The sequence below is a fragment of the Eubalaena glacialis genome, chromosome 8 (genome assembly GCF_028564815.1).
Source record: "Eubalaena glacialis isolate mEubGla1 chromosome 8, mEubGla1.1.hap2.+ XY, whole genome shotgun sequence".
In the NCBI taxonomy this organism is placed as follows: Eukaryota; Metazoa; Chordata; class Mammalia; order Artiodactyla; family Balaenidae; genus Eubalaena; species Eubalaena glacialis.
The window spans coordinates 53534573-53560748 of record NC_083723.1 but is presented as its reverse complement, the minus strand read 5'-3'; the positions used below and the strand labels follow the sequence as shown (position 1 = coordinate 53560748).

Here is a 26176-nt window from a genome sequence, read left to right as displayed (position 1 = left end):
AGCACTGTATAGTGCCTCTTATTTGCCAGAATTCTTCTAAGCCCTTTACAAGAATCTACGAATTTAATTCTCTAGCAAAACTATGATATAGGTGCTATTAGTAGATACTTTCTGTATTTAAAAAAAAAAAAAAAAACCCTGAAGTTCAGAGAAGATAAATAGCTTTCTCAAGGTCACCCAGCTGACAGAGTTCTTACTCATTTTGTTCCATATTTTAATGTAAGTTTTTATTTCTAATTACTATTAATATGTGGTGTATGAATAATTGTAAAATACTCTTATTGCATAAAATTTATAACAATGGAAATAGTCCTGCAGTTCTATCACCCTAAAATTCAGCATTTAAAAATTTTCCTTCTTCCAATACTTACACGTATTTATGCATTTTATCATATAATTCTTTTTTTTTTTACTAGCTTCTTGAAAAATTATTGCTGTTGTTGGATATTTAGGTTGCTTCCAGCCTCCTGTATTATAAACAACATGCAGAAAACAACTTTATACAGAAATCCTTTTCCTTAACTTGGATAATTGGCTTAATATAAATTCCTGATGTTGATCAAGGGGTACAATCGTTTCATGACTATTGAACGCTATTTGATATTTACAAATTCTTTTTTAAAAGATTATATTAATTGCATTGCTATTATCAATGTGTAAAAAGTTTTAGTATAATTCACCAGCTTTGAGCATTACCAGCTTTAAAAAATTTGCAGTGATTCATTGGGTATACACTTGTACCCTGTTGTTTCTTAATTTTGTACGTTGCATGATTTGTGTGGTTACACATTTTATGTGCCTTTTATGATTTTCTTATATAGTTTTCATGTACTTTGTGAATCTGTAGACTTCAACGTGTTTATGAAACATTTGAACCCTTGCTGTGTTATACGTCAGGAGTCATAAGCTGGCATTCTGTCAACTGCCTTTGGCCAATGGATCAATGCACTGTTTTTATTTTGCATAGTATTTTGAAATTTAAAAAAAAAATTGTTGCTGATGCTTAAATTGAGTAGGTCTCATTGAATTTCCAACATCCCAGCCTCTACTAAAAAGTCAGATCTCACTGCATTGGCTCTTGCATCCCCATTGACACAGTCAGCTGCTAGAGCTTCACGTACCCCTTTAGACGGGTCACGTGCTGTCCAGGTGACCATGGTCTCCACTGTTCACTGTTCCTGATCTGCTTCACTCGTTGTCATCATCTGCCTGATCTTTCTAGGCATTCCAGGCACGGTCAGAAATCCTTTGTTACTTTAAAAGCAAATGTGTTTCTCTTTACTCGTTTTCTGACAGTAACCATTTACATAGTTATTTAGTCCAGACATATAAAAGGCATTATGTGACCACCTTGGATGATGGCACACTTGAGCTTTGGTAATGGTGTCTTTTTTTAGTGCCTTGCTTCTCTTCCCTGGTTACCTGACTCTACTCCCTGTTCATTGTGAGTCATTACCACTCGAGGCCCTCCACTCTGTCTGTTCTGTGGCTTGGTGTCCCTGTTGTGGATATTCTCATTCACAAGATCCTAGGTGACGAGGAGTTTAGGTCTGTGAGGTTGAGCTTGAAGAAGAGATGGTAGGATTGAGCAAAAGTAAGAGTCCATAACAGCACATAAATAAGACAAAAGAAGCTGGGAGACAGGCATCAAGCTAACATGCTATCAAAGTATCACAACGTTGTAAATCAACAATGTTCCAATATAAAATAAAAATTAACTTAAAAAACTATCTAACTAACTAAAAAACTAACACGCTATCGTTGATAAACTGCTTACTTGATTAATTGGCTTATCAATAAAATAAACTGGTTAGCAGTATTTTAGTTTATAAGGCCTCTGAAGTGGGACCAATTCATCGTAAATCCAGTGGTTTTATTGTTGGTTTGTCCTGATACTACTGAGTATGAGAGAATAGAGAGAGGTGGTGTGGTTGGGTGTGCTCCAGGGAGCTACTGTGGGAATCAGAAAAGAATTCAGAGGTTAGGAGCTAAAAAGAATCTTGAGGTTCGCTTAATTCATCTCTCCTTTTTTGTAGATAAGGCAACTGAGATCCTCTGAGAAAATTTAGCTAATGTCACAAAAGCAGTTAGTGGCCCCTAACTGGACCACAGCCAGGCCTCCTGCCCCTGCTGATGCTTTTTCCCTTCGCATAACCTGCTGCCCAGTGAAAGCGTATATAGAATGGTTTTCTGATCTAGGATGTTGGGTACTATCACCTTGTCTTAGGAGGTCTTATTCAACAGTGGGCTCTGTGAACAGAAAGCTAATTGCTGTGATTGTCTCATCTATGTGAGGGTCAGACAAGGAGCACAGGAATGAATATAAGGATGGCTTGCCCGAAGGGAGGTTACTTCAGATGTAGGTAGTTAGGTCACAGGGGCCTGCTGAAACAGACGACAATGGAGTCACCACTGTAAATTTTTTTTAGCTTCCTAAAAGGACACGTTTACGATAAAGAATACATCTAGATGAAGACCTGTGGAATCCCTAACCCATACCAATGTGTAAACTGTTACAAAACTCACGTTGCTGAGAGATTACTGGTAGTTCTCATCCCTGTTCTGTGTGAAATGTTAGCAGCCTTCAGGGAGAGGTTAATTTTCCATCCAGCCTCAGTGAGAAATAAGAGCATAGGTTGGGAATCTACAGCTAGAATTGAAGGAACTAGTTAGTAGGCTTTTTAGACAGCAAATGAATGATATTCTTACTACTTTACACATTTAGGGCACAGAGTCTATATTGCATGTAAAACCATAGCCATTATTGGGAGACGGAGGACAATATGTCTACATTTAGAAAAACGTTTCTTCTATCTGCTATGTTGAACCCAATGGCTTTCAATACTTTCTCCATTGAGATCTGTGACAACTTTCTAAGCAACTGCAGAATTAAAGGCGTGCAGTTTAAACCTATAATTTATATGAGGTGAAGATGCATCAGGATTAGAATTTATAGGTTCCTGAGGCTCCTAAACAGGGAAATTGTGAAAGTTCATAACAAATATGCAAAGGGAAGAACTGAATGATGGTCCTATGAGAGTTGCTGCATGAATCTGCTGGTTTTTCTATCATCGTTCTCGCCTTTGCATTTCCACTATTGAGAACTAGTTCATATGGCATATCTCGGCTAGATTTTATGTCCTATGATGAGTTTAAGCCCCCAGAAGAGAAATCTGCTAACCTAAAAGAATTGCCAATGGTATAATCACCTATGTTAGCTCTTTCTCACCTTTTCAAGTGACCTTGTGCTGCCAGGTAACGTGACCGTATTTTTAAAATACATGGTCTGATAGATTTCCCTTCCTGGCTTATACATTTCTTTATATGTAAAAACAGTTGTGCAGAATATTTGCTGCCAGGAATAGCCATGCAAATTCTGGTTACACAGTTGTTGTATCTTTGAAGCTTAGCACAAATGTAGTCATTGGCAGAATGTTTAATTCCAGAAATTGCAACATCTCCTGTAGATGTCTCTAATGTATGCAAGTATGTCATTGAAACCTAAGTGGCTGAATTTCTAGAATTTGTGTTTCCTGTTTTACAGCATTGCTGGCCCAATTCTAGACATTGTAATTTGAAAATGATTCACTGAAAAAATAAAACAGTTCATTGAAACAGTCATTTTCAGTAAAACTATTAAACATTTTCTTATTATTGTTTCCTTTCATTGAATCCTAGGCACTAGCTTACCTTTTGCCTGAAGACCTTTTGAGAGGAGAAATTGAAGACTCTCTGGAAAAGGTGCAGGTGGCCATTAACATCTTAAAGACTTTCAAAAATTGTTTTTTTAACTATAGAAAAGGATTGGCAAGCTATTTTACGGGAAATAAGGAGCTGAAACCATGGGATTTCCAGTCTCATCTGGTGTTTCTTAGATTTGACAAATTTCTCGACCGTTTCATGAAAATAGAGGTATTCATTTATTGACTTGTAATTTATTCATATTGTAGGTTGTTTCAGAAAATCCTATAGCTTTTTATATGATTCAGGGAACAGTTTGTTCTATTTGGGTGGGAGGTGGGAAGTCTGCTTTCTTGGTGATCCTCATGAGGAGTTTACGAGGCCTGTGCTATCAAGATACAGTAAAAGCTTTAGTTTGTTTAGTTTCAAAGCTTTGTTTAGTTTTAAAGCTTTGGCTTCTTTTTTTAAAAAATTCATTTTTGATTATTTTATTACACTGAGTATAAGTGAATCTCTATGTACCAGTGACCCTTGTCCTACAGCTTACTACGTTCCTAGAAAATGGTTGTAAATCAGGAAGCTATAAAATAACCCCTTTTTTCCTTTACATGTTTGATGGTTTTATTGGGATTCCATACCTGAAAACCCATTTGATAATCTAAAATATCATGGTAACTTTTAGTATATAAATATATATGTTATACTATTCAAATATTACAACTATTCATAAAAATAGATGAAAAGAACATGAAAACATGTGCTTTGTATAAATGTTTTAAATGCCAAAAAACCAAACATGAATTACATACATGTAAACACTTACACACAACAACTTGTATGGAGCCAACTGGCTAAAATTTTTGTTTTTGTTATCGTTTTTTTTCATTTTGAACTGCCTTATTTTCTTTGTAAAACTCTTTCTAGCAAGTTTGGGCTTTTTTGTTGATAGATTTGTTGTATTTCATTCAAAATTAGAGCTTTATGTTTTGAAAATTCTCATCACTTAAGCAGCCTGAATGGCCTCTTAAAGTTTGAATGCCAAATGCCTGACTCTGGGTAACTTGCATCACCCTTTCATAACAGTCTCTTAAGCTCCTTTTCAATAAGAGAGCCCATCACTGCAGTGTTGGTGGCTGAAAATGAGTTTTGGATCTCACCCGGACGTCTGACTTATGATTAGAAGGATATGAAATTAGAGAATCAAATGTTTAACTATGGTAAGCTAGGTGTTGCCTGTACTGCTTGATAATTTTCAGTCCATGTGAAAATGGGAGTATGATTTTAAAAGTAGGCAGTTACTTAGTTCAGTTAAATCATTAATATTCATTTTCTGTCATGTAAGTGTCCATTGACTCACTGATTTTGAATGTTGGAAAATGTTCTTTCTTTGAAACTTTAAAATGTTCTTTTCCTACTCAAGAGGGTGGAAAAATCTTTACGATGTTTTTTCAAAGGATATATTTGTCACCATATTGGAATTTGAAAAGCTGGAAAGACTTGAATTTGGTGGTACCAAGGGAGCAATTTTAAATGGACAAATCCACGAGATGAGTGAAGAATTTATGGAACTCTGTAAGATTTTTAAACAGAGCACATATGACCCATCTGATTACAATAACATGGTAATACTGTATCTTTGTGTTTTCAATTTCATAGAATCGTATTTTAAAGCTGGGAAGGGGACAGTAGGTCACAGTGATAATAGGTCCCATTCAGTCCAACCTCTCCCGGATGAAAGAGGGGAAATGACTGCCTGAGATCTCTCATTTACTTAGTGGTAGATCAGGGACCAGAAGTTAGGTCCCTAAATTTTGCATTTTCAGTTTAGAATATTTTAAACTGTTTCTAATATAACAGTGGACCTCAGTCTGGATTTGTCTCTTGTTGATGTATAGTGAAAAAGGAACTTTCCATATTAACTCATTTAGATCTGATTATCTGGTGTCCATGTAACTTGTGTGTTTTATTTTAGCCTTTTCTTGAATCATTAGGTAAATTTTTCATCTACTTGAATATTTAGTTTCACTTTATTCATTACATATATTATTAACATGTATGTTGTCTGAAAAAGAGGGAAGCTTTCAGGTTTAAGCTGCTTCTGTTTTCTGTCACTGCCAGCAGGTTAGGAGCCAGGGAGTTCCTGTGAGCATCCCTGCAGCTCTAGGATAAAAATAGCTTCATTTTAGTGGTTTGCCATGACAGTGAATCCCAGGTACCAAAAAAAAAAAGATTACCTCTTGTCGTCATTGTTTTTTGTGGAATGTGAATTTATTCCCTATTATGTGTATATTTGGCCAAATAATTGACTCTCTGAAGTGTACAAGTACAGTATGTTAGCTTTGTAAGGACATGGTTAGCAAACTTAATCCCTCTGAACTGCTGACAGTTTTTGGGAAGTGGAGTTAATGGTAAGAAAGATATGGCCATTGTGTGTCCTGGTGATTTGTGGAAAAGTAAGAGAAACCTAGATCTGTGGTGATGATCTAGGGGATGCATGAGCTTATCCCCGGAGACTGGTAAGGTGTCTGGCACCCAGCAGGCATTCAGTGAATATGGACAGGATGGGACTCTTGAGGAGGCTTGATTTAGCTCTTCTGAGCAACTAAGCAGAGGAGCGTGAAACCCAGCGTGCACAGGACCGTCGGGTGCATTCAAGTTGCAGGAGAGCCTTGATTTGCTCATGATTACAAATCCTGGAAGGTTTTCAGTGCGCCAGGGTTGGAGGACATGGCTAGGTTTAGCTGATGTCGCTTCCCTGGTAGTGCTAAAGGTCCTGAATTTATCCCTGTCTCTGCCCAAACGCTGCACAGTCACAAACATAGAATAGAAAATGCACTTGCTCTTGACACACACACACACACACACACATATATATATATATCTGCTTGGTATTTGTATTTAGTAGAAAATGGGTAAGGCTTACCTGTGATCTCCAGATCTAGGTTAGAGACATCGATAACCTGCCCTCGAAGTTCCCCTTCATCCTTTTATCTGATTACTGTATCCTGCTTTAGAATATAATTTAAAAGCTTCTTGACTTTGGTTATTCCTCGAAATCAAAATGTGAATTAACTAAAAGTTCACTTAATTGGTGTGCTTATGTCAAAGATGACCTTTGCTTTTTTTGAATGCGTCTTGGTTATCAGTGTTGCCTCAGAATATTGCAATGATTATATATTTTTGCTTAATAAACTGTTCATTTGGGGGCTTTTTAGCTGAGTTTCATTGTGTTCTGGTTTTTATGATGAAATCAGCTGGTAATTTTTAGGAGATATTATGTTAGCAAACTACCTGCAAACTCATATATTCATACAGGTGCTTCCCCATGACAGTATCCCCATGACACATGCCCACCGCTATGCCCTTCCTCTCCCACTGCACACACCCCTCTGCATTCCCCGATCCCCATTGAATAGTGCTAATGTAACTGTCCAGTGTATCATAGTCAGCCTTGCTGCCCTCTGGTGTAGAAATGGTTTATATATGTTCTGGTAAATTAAAGAAACAGTGACTGGTAATTTGCTTTTGGAAATGCTATTATTTATGTCTCTCTCTTCATTAATCTCAAGCCTATCAATCAGGCTTTGAGCCTTTATTGGTGTGACAGAAGTTCTGCCACTATGGTCTGTTTACAGAAGATGGGGATTTCTCAGGTGTGTCCATAAAAATGTTCTTGGGTTTCTGAATTATTAATACTGAATATAAAGGTCACTTTAGGTATTTGCTTTGACTTCTTCCTATGGGACTCTTTGAGATCCAGACAATTAGGGGGAGATACTTGCTTTCTAATTTATTTAATTGAAACATGTAACATTGTGCACATTTAAGGTGTACTGCATGTTAATTTGATACATTTATATATTTTAATAGCCAATGTAGTGATTATTAGCACCCCTATCGTGTTGCATAATTATCCTTTCTTTTTTAGTGGTGGAAATCATTAAGTTGTAGTCTCTTAGCAAGTTTGATGTTAGTGAGTATAGACAACAATTTGTATCATATTGAACTTGATAAGAGACTTGCTTTCTTAATTGTATTTAACTGATGGGCAGGTGACTTGAGGCTCAGCAGCTTGGTTTTTACCGACATTCTGAGGTGTTGCTTGATTAAATAAAATTCCCTAGATAACTAAGCAAGGATGGTGGATATTCTTTTTTTTTTTTTTTTAATTTTATTTATTTATTTATTTATGGCTGTGTTGGGTCTTCGTTTCTGTGTGAGGGCTTTCTCTAGTTGTGGCAAGCGGGGGCCATTCTTCATCGTGGTGCACGGGCCTCTCACTATCGTGGCCTCTCTTGTTGCGGAGCACAGGCTCCAGACGTGCAGACTCAGTAATTGTGGCTCACGGGCCCAGTTGCTCCGCGGCATGTGGGATCTTCCCAGACCAGGGCTCGAAACCGTGTCCCCTGCATTGGCAGGCAGATTCTCAACCACTGCACCACCAGGGAAGCCCAAGGATGGTGGATATTCTTGAGAGTAACCTCTTGGCTCCACTAGTGTCTGTTAATGAGTCCATTAATAATTACTGAACAAGTGTTGGGTGCCAGGCATCACGCCAAACCTTTACACACATTCCTGCTTAATTCTAGCTATAACCCTGAGAGTGACCGCCCAGGTAGATGAGGATATGTAAATTACCTGAGATTACACAGTTCCAGGGAGTGGAACAGAGATTCCAACCCAGAACTCTCAACCTAGCATTTTTTTTTTTGCTGTGCCATGTCAATTCTTTAGTGTTTATCTCCCTCATTGCATCTTCCTAGAAATGAAGGGAATAAATTCATCTGGGGCAACTGGAGGAACTCACCTGAGGACCTGTGCCCTGAGGTGGCGTGATCCAAGATGCTGTGTCTATTTTCCTTTTACCTGCTAGTTTTTAGTAGGAAGGTTGATCCAGGTACCTAGCCTGCCATTACTCCAGGATCTAAAATTCACTTTAAAAGTAGTTATTAATCTATACTAGCTCGTGTTCTAGTTGCTACAATTAGTTTTCTGTTCTGTTCTAGTCTCCTGAAGTATTTATTAATTCTTTTGCTATTACAGTATGTAGCATTTAAAAATTTTAACTACATAAATTTCTTATTAGTCATCTACAGGATTTTCAGGTCTTGCCTGCTTACTTTTCAAGGTAAAATTTATTATTTAAAAACATTACTTACTTGTTCTTTTGGAAAGGTAACATATGCAAAAATGCAAAAATTTAGTCCCCTTCTTCTCACTCCCTGCTTTTCCCCCTAGTCTTTCATTTTCCTTCCCCAAGGACATCTACAATTATGAGTTTCTTATTTAATGTTCCAGTGATACATGGTGCATGTACTAGTGTATACATGGGTGTATGTATTTTGAATTCTGTTTTTGCACACATAGCTTCCTCTACAGATCATGTATACCTTTTGTCACTTAATATATTTTAGCAGTCATTCTGTATCACTGCAATAGCACTACCTATTTTTTAAAAAAGAATTGTACATTATTCTGTGAATTTATGTATTATTTATTTTAAAAAGTTATTTAAAGTAGTAGATATCATTGTTTAAAAATTTACTTAGGAGCTTCTTCTGGGAAGATGGGGTAGATGTACTTTTCCGTCTTCCTCTAAGTACAACTACAGTACCAGTCACTATGTGTAAAAGACACGTAAGAAGACTCTGAAAGGTGAAAAGAAGAAGGCAGATGGACTCAAAAGACAACATAGTGATGAGTTACCTGAAGTTCCTTCTTGCCTAAAATAATGCAGACCTAGAGGTGAAGACAGTGGCAACCTGGAAAACACCAATGGACACAGACATTAAAAACCTCAATTAAAGCCTGACCCCTCTCAAGAAAGGGACAGCCTGGCAAGACAGAAAACTTGTAGACTGCAATCTCTCTAGTCCAGAAAAATATCACAGAAGAAACTGTTCCCTGCCCCCATCCATGCCAGCAAAGACTGTATGGGGAGACTAGACTTACACCCAATCTGTAAAATGCTACCCGACCCAGTCCACACCTCCACTGGGGTGGTATCAGTGATGGCCAAGTAGGGAGTCATGATTTTCATCCTAGCTAACCAGTTATGAGCTCACTCTCTGTGATGTCAGTGGAGAACACATGAGAATCCTCAATTTCTTTCCTCACCCAGCAGCGTCCTTTACCCCACTAGGGTAGTGTCACAGGAAGCCTCGTAGAAAGTCAGTGCTTTCACCATGGCCAAATGGTAACCAGGTCACCAGTACTGTGACATCTGTGGAGACCACATGGGAAACTGGAACACCCAGCCATAACAGGAGCTCCCCACCCTTAGGTATTAATGGCTGCTGAGTGGAGAAACTGGACTTCTGTCTCCACTTGACAGTAAAGGGGCCAGAGCAGTGTTGGAGAATGCTAGCAAAAACTGAAGGTTTAAATAAAATCCAGTCTCATAATATGAAACATAGTATGAAAACATCCAGGTTCAATAAAAATGTACTCGTTATACCAAGAACCAGGAAGATCTCAACTGAACAAAAAGAGACAACTAATAGATGTCACCATTGAGATGACATGTTAGAATTATCCGACAGACTTTATAGAGCCATGCCAAAAATGCTTCAACAAGCAATTATCAACATAATGAAACAAATAAAAAATAACCTCAGTGAAGAAATAGAAATTCTCAGCAAAGAAATAGAAGATATAAAAAACAAATTGGAATTTTAGAGCTGAAAAAAATAAAAATACACTGCATAGTGATTGAGTTCAGTGTCAGGATGGAGTGACTGAGGAAAGAATCAGTGAACTGCAAGATGGAACAATAGACAGCACTCAGTCTGAACAACAGACAAGGTAGACTGAAAGAAAATGAACAGAGCCTTAGGGACTTGTAAGACTGTAACAGATCTAGCACTAGTGTCCTCAAAGTTCCAGAAAGAGGAGAAAGACCATGAAGCTGAAAGTCTCAGAAGTAGCTGGAAACCTCCTAAATTTGGCGTGAGACATAAACCTACAGATTCAAGAGGAAATCAGTAGCAGAAAGATAAACCCAGGGATAAACCCAGAGAAATCCATGCCAAGACACATCATAATTAAACTTCTGAAAACTGAAGATAAAGGAAAAAATCTCAGAAGTAGTGAGAGAGAAAGGGCAACTTACCAAAGCGGAAAAAATGGTTTGAATGACAATGGTTTTCTTATCAGAAATCACGAAGGCCAGAAGGAAATGGCAAAATATTTTTAAGTGCTGAAAGAAAAGAATTGTTAACTCAGAATTCTCTACCCAGTGAAAAATACCCTTCAAGAATAAAGGGGAAATCAAGAAATTCTTAGACAAAAAAAAAACCCCAAAAAACTAATAATTTGTCACCAGTAGACTGATCCTTAAAGAATGGCTAAAGGAAGTTCTTAATACAGAAAGGAGGTGATAAAGAAGGGAACCTTGGAACAGCAGGAAGAATGTGGTATGCAGAAATAAGTATAAATACAATAGAATTTCCTTCTCCTCTTGAATTTTCTAAATCATGTTTCATGGTGAAAGCAAAAATTATAACCTTCTCTGTGGCTCTAAATGTATGTACAGAAAGTATTTAAGACCATTATATTATAAATGGAAGAGAGTAAAGGGATCAAAATAGAAGGAAGGTTTTTTTTTTCTTTATAAAAAATTGTGGTAAAATGTATTTTACATTAAATTTAGCATTTAAACTGTTTGTGAGTACAATTCAGTGGCATTAAGTATATTCACAATGTTGTGCAACTGTCACTACTGTCCACTTCCAGAACATTTCATCATCCCAAACAGAAACTTTACAACCATTAAATGATAACTCTTCATTGCCCCCTCCCCTTGGTAATATCTGTTCTACTTTGTCTCTCTATGAATTTATTTATTTTAGATACCTCATATGAGTGGACTCAAAATAATTCATTTGTGTGTCGCTTATTTCACAGCATAAGCCTTTAAGGTTCATCCATATTGTAGCATGTGTCACAATTTCCTTTAATTCCTTTTTAAGGCTAAATCATCCTTTTTTTTTTTTTTTTAAACATCTTTATTGAAGTATAATTGCTTTACAGTGGTGTGTTACTTTCTGCTTTATAACAAAGTGAATCAGTTATACATATACATATGTCCCCATATCTCTTCCCTCTTGCGTCTTCCTCCCTCCCACCCTCCCTATCCCACCCCTCTAGGTGGTCACAAAGCACCGAGCTGATCTCCCTGTGCTATGCGGCTGCTTCCCACTAGCTATCTATTTTACATTTGGTAGTGTATATATGTCGATGACACTCTCTCACCCTGTCACATCTCGCCCCTCCCCCTCCCCATATCCTCAAGTCCATTCTCTAGTAGGTCTGTGTCTTTATTCCCGTCTTGCCACTAAGTTCTTCATGACCTTTTTTTTTTTTTTTTTCCCTTAGATTCCATATATATGTGTTAGCATACTGTATTTCTTTTTCTCTTTCTGACTTCACTCTGTATGACAGACTCTAACTCCATCCACCTCATTACAAACACCTCCATTTCATTTCTTTTTATGGCTGAGTAATATTCCATTGTATATATGTGCCACATCTTCTTTATCCATTCATCCGATGATGGACACCTAGGTTGCTTCCATGTCCTGGCTATTGTAAACAGAGCTGCAATGAATATTTTGGTACATGACTCTTTCTGAATTATGGTTTTCTCAGGGTATATGCCCAGTAGTGGGATTGCTGGGTCGTATGGTAGTTCTATTTTTAGTTTTTTAAGGAACCTCCATACTGTTCTCCATAGTGGTTGTATCAATTTACATTCCCACCAACAGTGCAAGAGTGTTCCCTTTTCTCCACACCCTCTCCAGCATTTATTGTTTCTAGATTTTTTGATGATGGCCATTCTGACCGGTGTGAGATGATACCTCATTGTAGTTTTGATTTGCATTTCTCTAATGATTAATGATGTTGAGCATTCTTTCATGTGTCTGTTGGCAATCTGTACATCTTCTTTGGAGAAATGTCTATTTAGGTCTTCTGCCCGTTTTTGGATTGGGTTGTTTGTTTTTTTGTTATTGAGCTGCATGAGCTGCTTGTAAATCTTGGAGATTAATCCTTTGTCAGTTGCTTCATTTGCAAATATTTTCTCCCATTCTGAGGGTTGTCTTTTGGTCTTGTTTATGGTTTCCTTTGCTGTGCAAAAGCTTTTAAGTTTCATTAGGTCCCATTTGTTTGTGTTTTTATTTCCATTTCTCTAGGAGGTGGGTCAAAAAGGATCTTGCTGTGATTTATGTCATAGAGTGTTCTGCCTATGTTTTCCTCTAAGAGTTTGATAGTGTCTGGCCTTACACTTAGGTCTTTAATCCATTTTGAGTTTATTTTTGTGTATGGTGTCAGGGAGTGTTCTAATTTCATTCTTTTACATGTAGCTGTCCAGTTTTCCCAGCACCACTTATTGAAGAGGCCGTCTTTTCTCCATTGTATATTCTTGCCTCCTTTATCAAAAATAAGGTGACCATACATGCGTGGGTTTATCTCTGGGCTTTCTATCCTGTTCCATTGATCTATATTTCTGTTTTTGTGCCAGTACCATACTGTCTTGATTACTGTAGCTTTGTAGTAGAGTCTGAAGTCGGGGAGCCTGATTCCTCCAGCTCCGTTTTTCGTTCTCAAGATTGCTTTGGCTATTCGGGGTCTTTTGTGTTTCCATACAAATTGTGAAATTTTTTGTTCTAGTTCTGTGAAAAATGCCAGTGGTAGTTTGATAGGGATTTAATTGAATCTGTAGATTGCTTTGGGTAGCAGAGTCATTTTCACAATGTTGATTCTTCCAATCCAAGAACATGGTATATCTCTCCATCTATTTGTATCATCTTTAATTTCTTTCATCAGTGTCTTATAATTTTCTGCATACAGGTCTTTTGTCTCGTTAGGTAGGTTTATTCCTAGATATTTTATTCTTTTTGTTGCAATGGTAAATGGGAGTGCTTTCTTAATTTCACTTTCAGATTTTTCATCATTAGTATATAGGAATGCAAGAGATTTCTGTGCATTAATTTTGTATCCTGCTACTTTACCAAATTCATTGATTAGCTCTAGTAGTTTTCTAGTAGCATCTTTAGGATTCTCTATGTATAGTATCATGTCATCTGCAAACAGTGACAGCTTTACTTCTTCTTTTCCAATTTGGATTCCTTTTATTTCTTTTTCTTCTCTGATTGCTGTGGCTAACACTTCCAAAACTATGTTGAATAATAGTGGTGAGAGTGGGCAACCTTGTCTTGTTCCTGATCTTAGTGGAAATGGTTTCAGTTTTTCACCATTGAGGACAATGTTGGCTGTGGGTTTGTCATATATGGCCTTTATTATGTTGAGGAAAGTTCCCTCTATGCCTACTTTCTGCAGGGCTTTTATCATAAATGGGTGTTGAATTTTGTCGAAAGCTTTCTCTGCATCTATTGAGATGATCATATGGTTTTTCTCCTTCAGTTTGTTAATATGGTGTATCACATTGATTGATTTGCGTATATTGAAGAATCCTTGCATTCCTGGAATAAACCCCACTTGATCATGGTGTATAATCTTTTTAATGTGCTGTTGGATTCTGTTTGCTAGTATTTTGTTGAGGATTTTTGCATCTATGTTCATCAGTGATATTGGCCTGTAGTTTTCTTTCTTTGTGACATCTTTGTCTGGTTTTGGTATCAGGGTGATGGTGGCCTCGTAGAATGAGTTGGGGAGTGTTCCTCCCTCTGCAATATTTTGGAAGAGTTTGAGAAGGATAGGTGTTAGCTCTTCTCTAAATGTTTGATAGAATTCGCCTGTGAAGCCATCTGGTCCTGGGCTTTTGTGTGTTGGAAGATTTTTAATCACAGTTTCAATTTCAGTGCTTGTGATTGGTCTGTTTGTATTTTCTATTTCTTCCTGGTTCAGTCTCGGCAGGTTGTGCATTTCTAAGAATCTGTCCATTTCTTCCAGGTTGTCCATTTTATTGGCATAGAGTTGCTTGTAGTAATCTCTCATGATCGTTTGTATTCCTGCAGTGTCAGTGGTTACTTCTCCTTTTTCATTTCTAATTCTATTGATTTCAGTCTTCTCCCTTTTTCTCTTGATGAGTCTGGCTAATGGTTTATCAATTTTGTTTATCTTCTCAAAGAACCAGCTTTTAGTTTCATTGATTTTTGCTATTGTTTCCTTCATTTCTTTTTCATTTATTTCTGATCTGATCTTTATGATTTCTTTCCTTCTGTTAGCTTTGGGGTTTTTTTGTTCTTCTTTCTCTAATTGCTTTAGGTGCAAGGTTAGGTTGTTTATTCGAGATGTTTCCTGTTTCTTGATGTAGGCTTGTATTGCTATAAACTTCCCTCTTAGCACTGCTTTTGCTGCGTCCCATAGGTTTTGGTTCGTCATGTCTCCATTGTCATTTGTTTCTAGGTATTTTTTGATTTCCCCTTTGATTTCTTCAGTGATCACTTCGTTATTAAGTAGTGTATTGTGTAGCCTCCATGTGTTTGTATTTTTTACAGATCTTTTCCTGTAATTGATATCTAGTCTCATAGTGTTGTGGTCGGAAAAGATACTTGATACGATTTCAATTTTTTTAAATTTACCAAGGCTTGATTTGTGACCCAAGATATGATCTATCCTGGAGAATGTTCCATGAGCACTTGAGAAAAATGTGTATTCTGTTGTTTTTGGGTGGAATGTCCTATAAATATCAATTAAGTCCATCTTGTTTAATGCATCATTTAAAGCTTGTGTTTCCTTATTTATTTTCATTTTGGATGATCTGTCCATTGGTGAAAGTGGGGTGTTAAAGTCCCCTACTATGATTGTGTTACTGTCGATTTCCCCTTTTATGGCTGTTAGTATTTGCCTTATGTATTGAGGTGCTCCTATGTTGGGTGCATAAATATTTACAATTGTTATACCTTCCTCTTGGATCGATCCCTTGATCATTATATAGTGTCCTTCTTTGTCTCTTGTAATAGTCTTTATTTTAAAGTCTATTTTGTCTGATATGAGAATTGCTACTCCAGCTTTCTTTTGATTTCCATTTGCATGGAATATCTTTTTCCATCCCCTCACTTTCAGTCTGTATGTGTCTCTAGGTCTGAAGTGGGTCTCTTGTAGACAGCATATATATGGGTCTTGTTTTTGTATCCATTCAGCCAGTCTGTGTCTTTTGGTGGGAACATTTAATCCATTTACATTTAAGGTAATTATCGATATGTATGTTCCTATTCCCATTTTCTTAAATGTTTTGGGCTTGTTATTGTAGGTGTTTTCCTTCTCTTGTGTTTCTTGCCTAGAGAAGTTCCTTTAGCATTTGTTGTAAAGCTGGTTTGGTGGTGCTGAACTCTCTCAGCTTTTGCTTGTCTGTAAAGGTTTTAATTTCTCCATCAAATCTGAATGAGATCCTTGCTGGGTAGAGTAATCTTGGTTGTAGGTTTTTCTCCTTCATCACTTTAAGTATATCCTGCCACTCCCTTCTGGCTTGCAGCGTTTCTGCTGAAAGATCAGCTGTTAACCTGATGGGGATGCCCTTGTGTGTTATTTTTCCCTTGCTGCTTTTAATATGTTTTCTTTATATTTAATTTTTGATAGTTTGATTAATATGTGTCTTGGTGTGTTTCTCCTTGGATTTATCCTGTATGGGACTCTCTGTGCTTCCAGGACTTGATTAACTATTTCCTTTCCCATATTAGGGAAGTTTTCAACTATAATCTCTTCAAATATTTTCTCAGTCCCTTTCTTTTTCTCTTCTTCTTCTGGGACCCCTATAATTTGAATGTTGGTGCGTTTAATGTTGTCCCAGAGGTCTCTGAGACTGTCCTCAGTTCTTTTCATTCTTTTTTCTTTATTCTGCTCTGCAGTAGTTATTTCCACCATTTTATCTTCCAGGTCACTTATGCGTTCTTCTGCCTCAGTTATTCTGCTATTGATCCCATCTAGAGTATTTTTAATTTCATTTATTGTGCTTGTCATCGTTGCTTGGTTCCTCTTTAGTTCTTCTACGTCCTTGTTAAATGTTTCTTGCATTTTGTCTATTCTATTTCCAAGATTTTGGATCATCCTTACTATCATTATTCTGAATTCTTTTTCAGGCAGACTACCTATTTCCTCTTCATTTGTTAGGTCTGGTGTGTTTTGACCCTGCTCCTTCATCTGCTGTGTGTTTTTCTGTCTTCTCATTTTGCTTATCTTACTGTGTTTGGGGTCTCCTTTTCACAGGCTGCAGGTTCGTAGTTCCCGTTGTTTTTGGTATCTGTCCCCAGTGGCTAAGGTTGGTTCAGTGGGTTGTGTAGGTTTCCTGGTGGAGGGAACTAGTGCCTGTGTTCTGGTGGATGAGGCTGGATGTTGTCTTTCTGGTGGGCAGGTCCACGTCTGGTGGTGTGTTTTGGGGTGTCTGTGGCCTTATTATGATTTTAGGCAGCCTCTCTGTTAATGGATGGGGCTGTGTTCCTGTCTTGCTAGTTGTTTGGCATAGGGTGTCCAGCACTGTAGCTTGCTGGTCGTTGAGTGAAGCTGGGTCTTGATGTTGAGATGGAGATCTCTGAGAGATTTCTGCCGTTTGGTATTACGTGGAGCTGGGAGGTCTCTTGTGGACCAGTGTCCTGAAGTTGGCTCTCCCACCTCAGAGGCACAGCCCTGATGCCTGGCTGGAGCACCAAGAGCCTTTCATCCACACGGCTCAGAATAAAAGGGAGAAAAAAATAGAAAAAAAGAAAGAAAGAGGATAAAATAAAATAAAATAAAGCTATTATAATAAAAAATAAGAAAAAAAATTATTAAGAATAAATTTATTAAGAAAAAAAATTTTTTTAGTTTTTAAAAATAGATTTATTAATTTTTTATAATAAAATGTAAGAAAAGAATTATTAAGGAAAAAATTTATTAAGAAAAAAATTTTTAATTTTTTAAAATAAAAAATATGAAGAAACTTATTAAAAATTTTTTTAATTTTTTAAAAATAGAAAATAAGGAAAAAATTATTAAGAAAACATTTATTAGGGAAAAAAATTTTTTAAGTAAAAAAAAAAAGAAAAAAAATGGACAAAACCTAACTCTAGGACTAACGGTGAGAGCAAAGCTATACAGAGAAAATCTCACCCAGAAGCATACACATATACACTCACAAAAAAAGGAAAAGGGGAAAAGTTAATATATCCTGCTCCCAAAGTCCATCTCCTAAATTTGGGATGATTTGTTGTCTATTCAGGTATTCAACAGATGCAGGCACATCAAGTTGTTTGTGGAGCTTTAATCCGCTGCTTCTGAGGCTGCTGGGAGAGATTTCCCTTTCTCTTCTTTGTTCGGACAGCTCCCGGGGTTCAGCTTTGGATTTGGACCCGCCTCTGCATGTAGGTCGCCTGAGGGCGTCTGTTCCCCGCCCAGACAGAACGGGGTTAAAGGAGCAGCTGATTCGGGGGCTCTGGCTCAGTCAGGTCGGGGGGAGGGAGTGGTACGGAGGAGGCGGGGCGAGCCTGTGGCGGCAGAAGCCGGCGTGACGTTGCAGCAGCCCGAGGCGCGCCGTGCATTCTCCCGAGGAAGTTGTCCCCGGATCACGGGAGCCTGGCCGTGGCGGGCTGCACTGGCTCCCGGGAGGGGCGGTGTGGAGAGTGACCTGTACTCGCACACAGGATTTTTGGTGGCAGCAGCAGCAGCCTTAGCGTCTCATGCCCGTCTCTGGGGTCCGCGCTGATAGCCGCGGCTCGCTCCCGCCTCTGGGGTCCGCGCTGATAGCCGCGGCTCGCGCCCGTTTCTGGAGCTCGTTTAGGCGGCGCTCTGAATCCCCTCTCCTTGCGCGCCGCGAAACAAAGAGGCAAGAAAAAGTCCCTTGCCTCTTCGGCAGCTGCAGTCTTTTTCCCGGACTCCCTCCTGGCTAGCCCCGAAGCCCGAGCCTCAGATCCCAGCCCCCGCCCGCCCCAGCGGCTGAGCAGACAAGCCTCTCGGGCTGGTGAGTGCTGCTCGGCGCCGATCCTCTGTGCGGGAATCTCTCCGCTTTGCCCTCCGCACCCCTGTGGCTGCGCTCTCCTCCGTGGCTCTGAAGCTTCCCCCCTCTGCCACCCGCAGTCTCTGCCCACGAAGGGGCTTCCTAGTGTGTGGAAACCTTTCCTCCTTCACAGCTCCCTCCCACTGGTGCAGGTCCCGTCCCTATTCTTTTGTCTCTGTTATTTCTTTTTTCTTTTGCCCTACCCAAGTACGTGGGGATTTTCTTGCCTTTTGGGAGGTCTGACGTCTTCTGCCAGCGTTCAGTGGGTGTTCTGTAGGAGCAGTTCCACGTGTAGATGTATTTCTACTGTATCTGTGGGAAGGAAGGTGATCTCCGCATCTTACTCTTCCGCCATCTTGCACCTCCCCTCTAAATCATCCTTTTTAATTTCATTCCTTCTTAAGGCTAAATCTATTATATATATATATACACTGTGTTTTGTTTATTCATTTATTGATGGATGCTTGGTTGTGCCCACCTTTTTGGCTCTTGTGAATAATGGTGCTATGAACGTTGTTGAGCGAGTATCTGTGTCGTCCCTGCTTTCAATTCTTATGGATACATACCTAGGATTAAAATTGCTGGATCTTATGGTAATTCTATTTTGAACTGTTTGAGGAATTTCCAAACTGTTTTCTATAATGGTTGAACTATTTTGTCTTCCCACCAGTAATGCAGGATTCCAATGTTACCACATCCGCATCAACATTTATTATTTTTCATTATTTTGGATAATAACCATATTACTGGCCATGAAGTAATATTTCATTGTGGTTTGATTTGCATTCCATAATGATTAGTGACGTTGGTCATCTTTTCATGTGTTTATTGGCCATCTTTATGCCTTTGGAGAAATGTCTGTTCAAGTCTTTTGCTCATTTTTGAATTGGATTCCTTTGTTGTTGGGTTGTAGGAGTTCTTATATTCTGGACATTAACCCCTGATCAGATGTATGATTTGAAAATACTTTCTTCCATTCCGTGGGTTGTTTTTCACACCCATGGTAGTGTCCTTTGAGGCACAAAAGTTTTTAATTTTGATGAAGTCAAATTTATCTTTTCTTTTGTTGCCTATGCTTTCAGTGTCATATCCAAGAAATGACTGCTAAATCCAATGTCATGAAGATTGTCTCCAGTTTTTTCTCCTAAGAGTTTTATACTTTTAGCTCTTACATTTAGGTCTTTGATAAATATTGAGTTAATTTTTGTATATCTTGTAAGGTAAGGATCCAACTTTGTTGCTCATAACTAACGTATAGAAGTGCAACTGATTTTTGCATGTTGATTTTGCATCCTGCAACTTTGCTGAATTACCTCTAATAGTGGTTTTGTTTTGTTTTTTGTTTTGTTTTTGGTGCAGAATCTTTAGAATTTTCTAAGTATAAAATCATGTCATGTATTAACAGAGATAATTTTACTTATTCCTTTTCAGTTTGGATGCCTTTTATTTCTTTTTCTCACCTAATTGCTCTAGCTAGTGTTTCCCTAGCTAGTGTTGAATAGAAGTGGTGGAAGTGGAACATTCTTGCCTTGTTCCTGATCATAGGGGGAAATCTTTTAGTCTTTCATCACAGAGTATGATGTTAGCTGTGGTTTCTTCATAGATGGCCTTTATCATGTTAAGGAAGTTTCCTTCCATTTCTAGTTTATTTAGTGTTTTTATCATTAAAGAGTGTTGATTTTTTTTTTTTATTTACATCAGTTGAGATGATCATGTGGTCTTTTTCCTTCATTCTGTTAATATGGTCTACTACCATTGATTTTTATTTGCCATCCTTGCATTCTGGGAATAAATCCACTTGGTCATGGTGTGTGATCCTTTTAGTATGCTGCTGGATTCTGTTTGCTAGTTTTTGTTGAGAGTGTTTGTATCATTATTTATAAGGAATACCAGTCTGTAGTTTTCTTGTAGTGTCTTTATTTGGCTTTGGTGTTAGGGCAATATTTACCTCATAGGATGAGTTAGGAAGTGTTATATCTTCAATTTTTTTGGGAAGAGTTTGAGAAGGATTGGTATTAATTCTTCTTTAAATGTTTGGTGGTATTCATCAGTAAGCTGTCTGGTCCTAGGCTTTTTTGTTATTGTTGAAATGTTTTTGATTACTGATTAAATCTCCTTACTAGTTATAAGCTTATTCAGTTTTTCTTTCCTTCACGATTCAGTCTTGGTAGGTTGCGTGTTTCTGTTTGTTCATTTCATCTGTGTTATAGAGTTTGGTGTACACTTGTTCATAGCATATTTTTATAATCCTTTTTATTTCTGAATTACCCAGCATTCATTTTAGTAATTTGAGTTTCTCTCTTTTTTCATTAGTCAATCTAGCTAAATGTCAATTTCATTTTTTTTTCAAAGAGCAAACTTTTGGTTTTGTTGATTTTCTCTATTTTTCTGTTGTTTACTTCCTTATCTCTATTCCAATCTTGATTTTTTTTTTCTTCCTTCTGCTAGCTTTGGGATTAGTTTGCTCTTTTTCAACTCCTATAAGGTATAAAATTAGGTTATTCATTTGAGATCCTTCTTTTTTAATGTATGTGTTTACAGTGATAAATTTTCTCTCTTAACACTGCTTCTGATGCATTCCCTAAGTTTGAGTATGTTGGATTTTTTCCCCATTTGTCTCAGTGTATTCTTAATTTCCTAGATGATTTCTTCCTTGACTCATTGGTTGTGGGAGGTAAGATTTTATGCTTTACTTGAACTGATGATAGATGGCAACATTAGACAGTGATAACTGATGTATATATAATGTAATAAAGTAATATCTAGAGCAATATAAAGAGACAAACTTAAAACACTATAGGTACATCAAATATAATGTTAAAAAATTTCAAATAGAGTTGCAGAAAAAGAAGAAAAAACGGAACAAATGGACAGCAAATAAAATGGCAAACTTGAACCCTAACATGGTAATAATTACATTAAATGTAAATGGTATAAGTGCACCAATACAAAGACAGAGATTAGCAGAGTGGATTAAAAAACGTGACCAAATTATATGTTTTCTTTCAGAAACTCATTTCAAATATAGTCATATATGCAGATTAAAAGTAAACAGAAAAAGACATATCATGCAAACATTAATCAAAGGATAGCAGTAAGGAAAGCAGTAATAGCTATATAAATATCAGGTAAAGTATAGTTCATAGCAGGGGAAAAAAAAAAAAAAAGAATACCAGGAAGGGACATTATGTAATGATAAAATGAAAGGGTAAATCTACCAAGAAGACATAGCAGTCCTAGATGTGTATGCATCAAACAACAGAGCAGCAAAAACTGGTAGAACTGAGAAGGAAAATAGACAAATCCACAATTCTAGTTGGAGACTTCAATGCTTCCTTCTCAGCAACTGAAAGAACAACTAGATGAAATATCAGCAAGGATATAAAAGAACTCAATACCATCAACCAAGAGGATCTAATTGACATTTACAAAACACTCCATGCCACAACAGTAGAATTCACATTATTTTCAAGTGCTTGTGAAACATGTACCATGATATGCCATATCCTGGGCCATAAGACAAACCTCAACAAATTTAAAAGATATGACATCCTACATAGTATGTTCCTTGATGACAATGGAATCAAACTAGAAATCAATAACAGAAACCTAACAGGAAAATCTCTAAACACTTAAAGATCACATTTCTAAATATTCCATGAATCAAAGAAGTAGTCTCAAGAGAAATAAAATATAGAGAACTGAATGAAAATGAAAATACAGTATATCAAAATTTGTGGGAACAGCTAAAGCAGTTCTGAGGGATATTTATAGCACTAAATGCATACATTAAAAAAGAAGAAAATCTCAAATCAACAATCTGTTTCCACCCTAAGAACCTAGAAAAAAAGGAGAACAAATAGATACAAATCAATCAGAAAGAAGGAAACAATCAGAAGAAGGAAAGAGCAGAAATCAATGAAATTGAAAACAAATAATAGAGAAAAGTCAATGAAAGTAAGAGTTAGTTCTTTGAAAAGACAAAGCTCTAGCAAGACTACAAAGAAAAAAAGACAGATTACCAATATCAGGAGTAAAAAATAGCTACAATTACATTCTTGACAGATATCAAAAAAATAATGGGGAATACCAAAAAACAAAAGAATAACATCTACACGCATAAGTTTGATAACTTAGATGAAATGAACCAATTCCTCAAAAAATTAGAACTACCACAACTCACTCAATATGAAATAAATATTTTAAATTGAGATATAATTGACATGGAACATTGTATTAGTTTTAGTGTGCAACAGGTCCCCGGTCCACGGCTTCTTAGGAGCCGAGGCGCACAGCAGGAGGTGCGTGTCAGACGAGCGAGTGAAGCTTCGTCTGCCACTCCCCATCTCTCAGATTAACACCTGAACCATCCCCCACCCCGGCCTGGTCTGTGGAAAGATGGTCTTCCACGAAACTGGTCCCTGGTGCCAAAAAGGTTAAGGGCCACTGGTGTACAACATAATAATATGATACATGTATATGTTGTGAAATGATTGTCACAGTAAGTTTACTTAACATCTGTTGTCACACATAAATTTTTTCTTGTGAGGGTGAGAGAATTTGAATAACACTATAACTATTAAAGAAATTGGATTTGTGATTAAAAACTCCCCCGAAGAAAATGTTCATGCTGAGGTTGTTCCTAGGAGAATTTTACCAAATATTTAAGAATTACAGGCACACCTCAATTTTTTTTTTTTTTTTTTTTTTTTTTAACAAATCAAAGGTCCATGGCAACCCTGTGTTGAGCATCATTTTTCCAATAGCATTTGCTCACTTCGTGTCTCTCACATTTTGGTAGTTCTCACAATAGTTCAAACTTTTTTGTTATTACTGTATTTGTTATGGTCATCTGTGATAGATCTGTGATCTTTGGTGTTATTACTGTGACTCACTGAAGGCTCAGAAGATTGTTAATATTTTTTAGTAATAAAGTATTTTTCAATTAAGATGTATACATTTTTTAGACATAATGCTGTTGCACACTTAATAGGCTACAGTATAGTGTAAACATAACTCTTATGTACATTGGGAAATCAAAAAATTCATGTGAGTTGCTTTATTGTGGTAACTGCTTCATTTCAGTGGTCTGGTACCAAACCTTCAATGTCACCAAGTTATACCTGTGACACCAGTTCCACACAATCTCTTCCAGAAATACAAGAGAAGGGGACACTTCCCAATTTGTTTTATAAAGCTAGTAGGTTTTACTCTGCTGCCAAAACCAGCTAAGACAGTGCAAAGAAGTGAAAAGTGCAAGCTCTTATCCCTCATAAATATAGGTACAAAATCCTTAAATTATTAGCAAATAGAATTCCACAGTATACAAAAAGAATTCTACACCATGTCCATAGGGGGTTTGTTCTAGGGATGCAAGGCTGGTTCAATATTTGAAAATCAGTGTAATCCCAATATTAACAGGTGAAAGAAGAAAAATATCATATTTGTGTTAATCGATGCATTAAAATTTTTAAAAATTTTTATTGGAGTATAGTTGATTTACAATGTTGTGTTTCAGGTGTACAGCAAAATGAATCAGTTATACATATTTATATCCATTCTTTTTCAGATTCTTTTCCCATATAGGTTATTACAGAATACTGAGTAGAGTTCCCTGTGCTATACAGTGGGTTCCTATCAATTATCTATTTTACACATAGTAGCATGTATATGTCAATCCCAATCTCCTAATTTATCACTTCCCTCCACGTTTCACCTTTGGTAACCACAAGTTTGATTTCAAAATCTGTGAGTCTGTTTCTGATCTGTAAATAAGTTCATTTGTATCTTTTTTTTTTTTGGCCACACTGCACTGTATGCAAGATCTTAGTTCCCTGACCAGGGATCAAACCTGTGCCCCCTGCAGTGGAAGCACAGAGTCCTAACCACTGGACTGCCAGGGAATTCCCCATTTGCATCATTTTTTAAATTAGATTCCATATATAAATGATACCATATGATATTTATCTTTCTCTGTCTGACTTAGTTTGATGATATCCACGTCCATCCATGTTGCTGCAAATGGCATTATTTCATTCTTTTTTATGGCTGAGTAATATTCCATTGTACATATGTACCACATCTTCTTTATCCATTCCTCTGTCAATGGACATTTAGGTTGCTTCCATGTCTTGGCCATTGTAAATAGTGCTGCAATGAATATTGGGATGCATGTGTCTTTTTGAATTGTGGTTTTCTCTGGATATATTCCCAGGAGTTGGGATTGCTGGGTCATATGGTAGCTCAATTTTTAGTTTTGTAAGGAACCTCCCTACTGTTCTCCATAATGGTTGTACCAATTTACATTCCCACCAACAGTGTAGGAGTGTTTTCCCTTTACTCCATACCCTCTCCAGCATTTATTGTTTGTATATCTTTTGATGATGGCCATTCTGACCTGTGTGAGGTGATACCTCATTGCAGTTTTGATTTGCATTTCTCTAATAATTAGTGACATTGAGCATCTTTTCGTGTGCTTTTTTGGCCATCTGTATGTCTTCTTTGGAGAAATGTCTGTTTAGATCTTCTGCTCATTTTTTAATTGGGTTGTTTGGGTTTTTTTGATACTGAGGTGTATGAGCTGTTTTTATATTTTGGAGATTAATCCCTTGTCGGTAGCTTGCAAATGTTTTCTCCTTTTCTGTGGGTTGTCTTTTCATTTTGTGTATGGTTTCCTTTGCTGTGCAAAAGCTTTTAAGTTTAATTAGGTCCCATTGGTTTATTTTTGTTTTTATTTTCATTACTCTAAGAGGTAGATCCAGAAAGATACTGCTGTGATTTATGTCAGAGAGTGTTCTGCCTGTGTTTTACTCTAAGAATTTTACGTTTCCAGCCTTACATTTAGGTCTTTAATACATTTTGAGTTTATTTTTGTATATGGTGTTAGGGAGTGTTCTAATTTCATTCTTTTACATGTAGCTGTCCAGTTTTTCTAGCACCACTTATTGAAGAGACTGTCTTTTCTCCATTGTATATTCTTGCCTCCTTTGTGATAGTTTAGTAATTTAAATACTTCGATGTATTAAATTTTTACTAAAATTTTGTACTAAATTCAACATCCATTCATGATAAAAACGCTTAGAAATAGGAATAGAGGGGACCTTCCTCAAATTGATAAAGAGTATCTACCAAAAGCCTAAAGGACATTTTACATAATGGAAAGGACCTTCCTAAATCCCAAACACATAGCATATATTCGGCTGCCTACTCAACATCTCCACTTAGATACTTAATAGATGTCACCAACATGCAAAACTGAACCCCTGCTTTACCTCTCCCCATACCTATTCTTCCTTGTCCTCTCCAACTCATTAAATCGTCCATATAATGTACTACTTAGTACAAAACCTTGGAGTCATCCATGATCTTGCTCTTTTCTTATGATAAACATCAGGTTCTATCAGATAAACCCTGAAAATATACCCAGATCTCATCTTTGACCTGGGTTATTGCATTTGCTCCTAAACCTCTCCTTCAGCCCCTGTCTTGGCTCCATCAGGGTCTGTTCTTCACACAGCAACTTGATTGCCTTTTAGGAGCTAAATCAGACCATGGCATTTCTCTAGC

At 37.2% G+C, this 26176-nt stretch overlaps 1 protein-coding gene across 1 annotated transcript in view; it reads left to right on the top strand.

Moving 5' to 3' along the window:
* Positions 1–26176, top strand: part of DNAH11 (dynein axonemal heavy chain 11) — a 335383-nt gene that overhangs the window by 24250 nt on the left and 284957 nt on the right. The window contains 2 exon segments of the mRNA XM_061198505.1: positions 3679–3912; positions 5136–5303. Coding sequence (XP_061054488.1) covers positions 3679–3912; positions 5136–5303 — 402 coding nt within the window.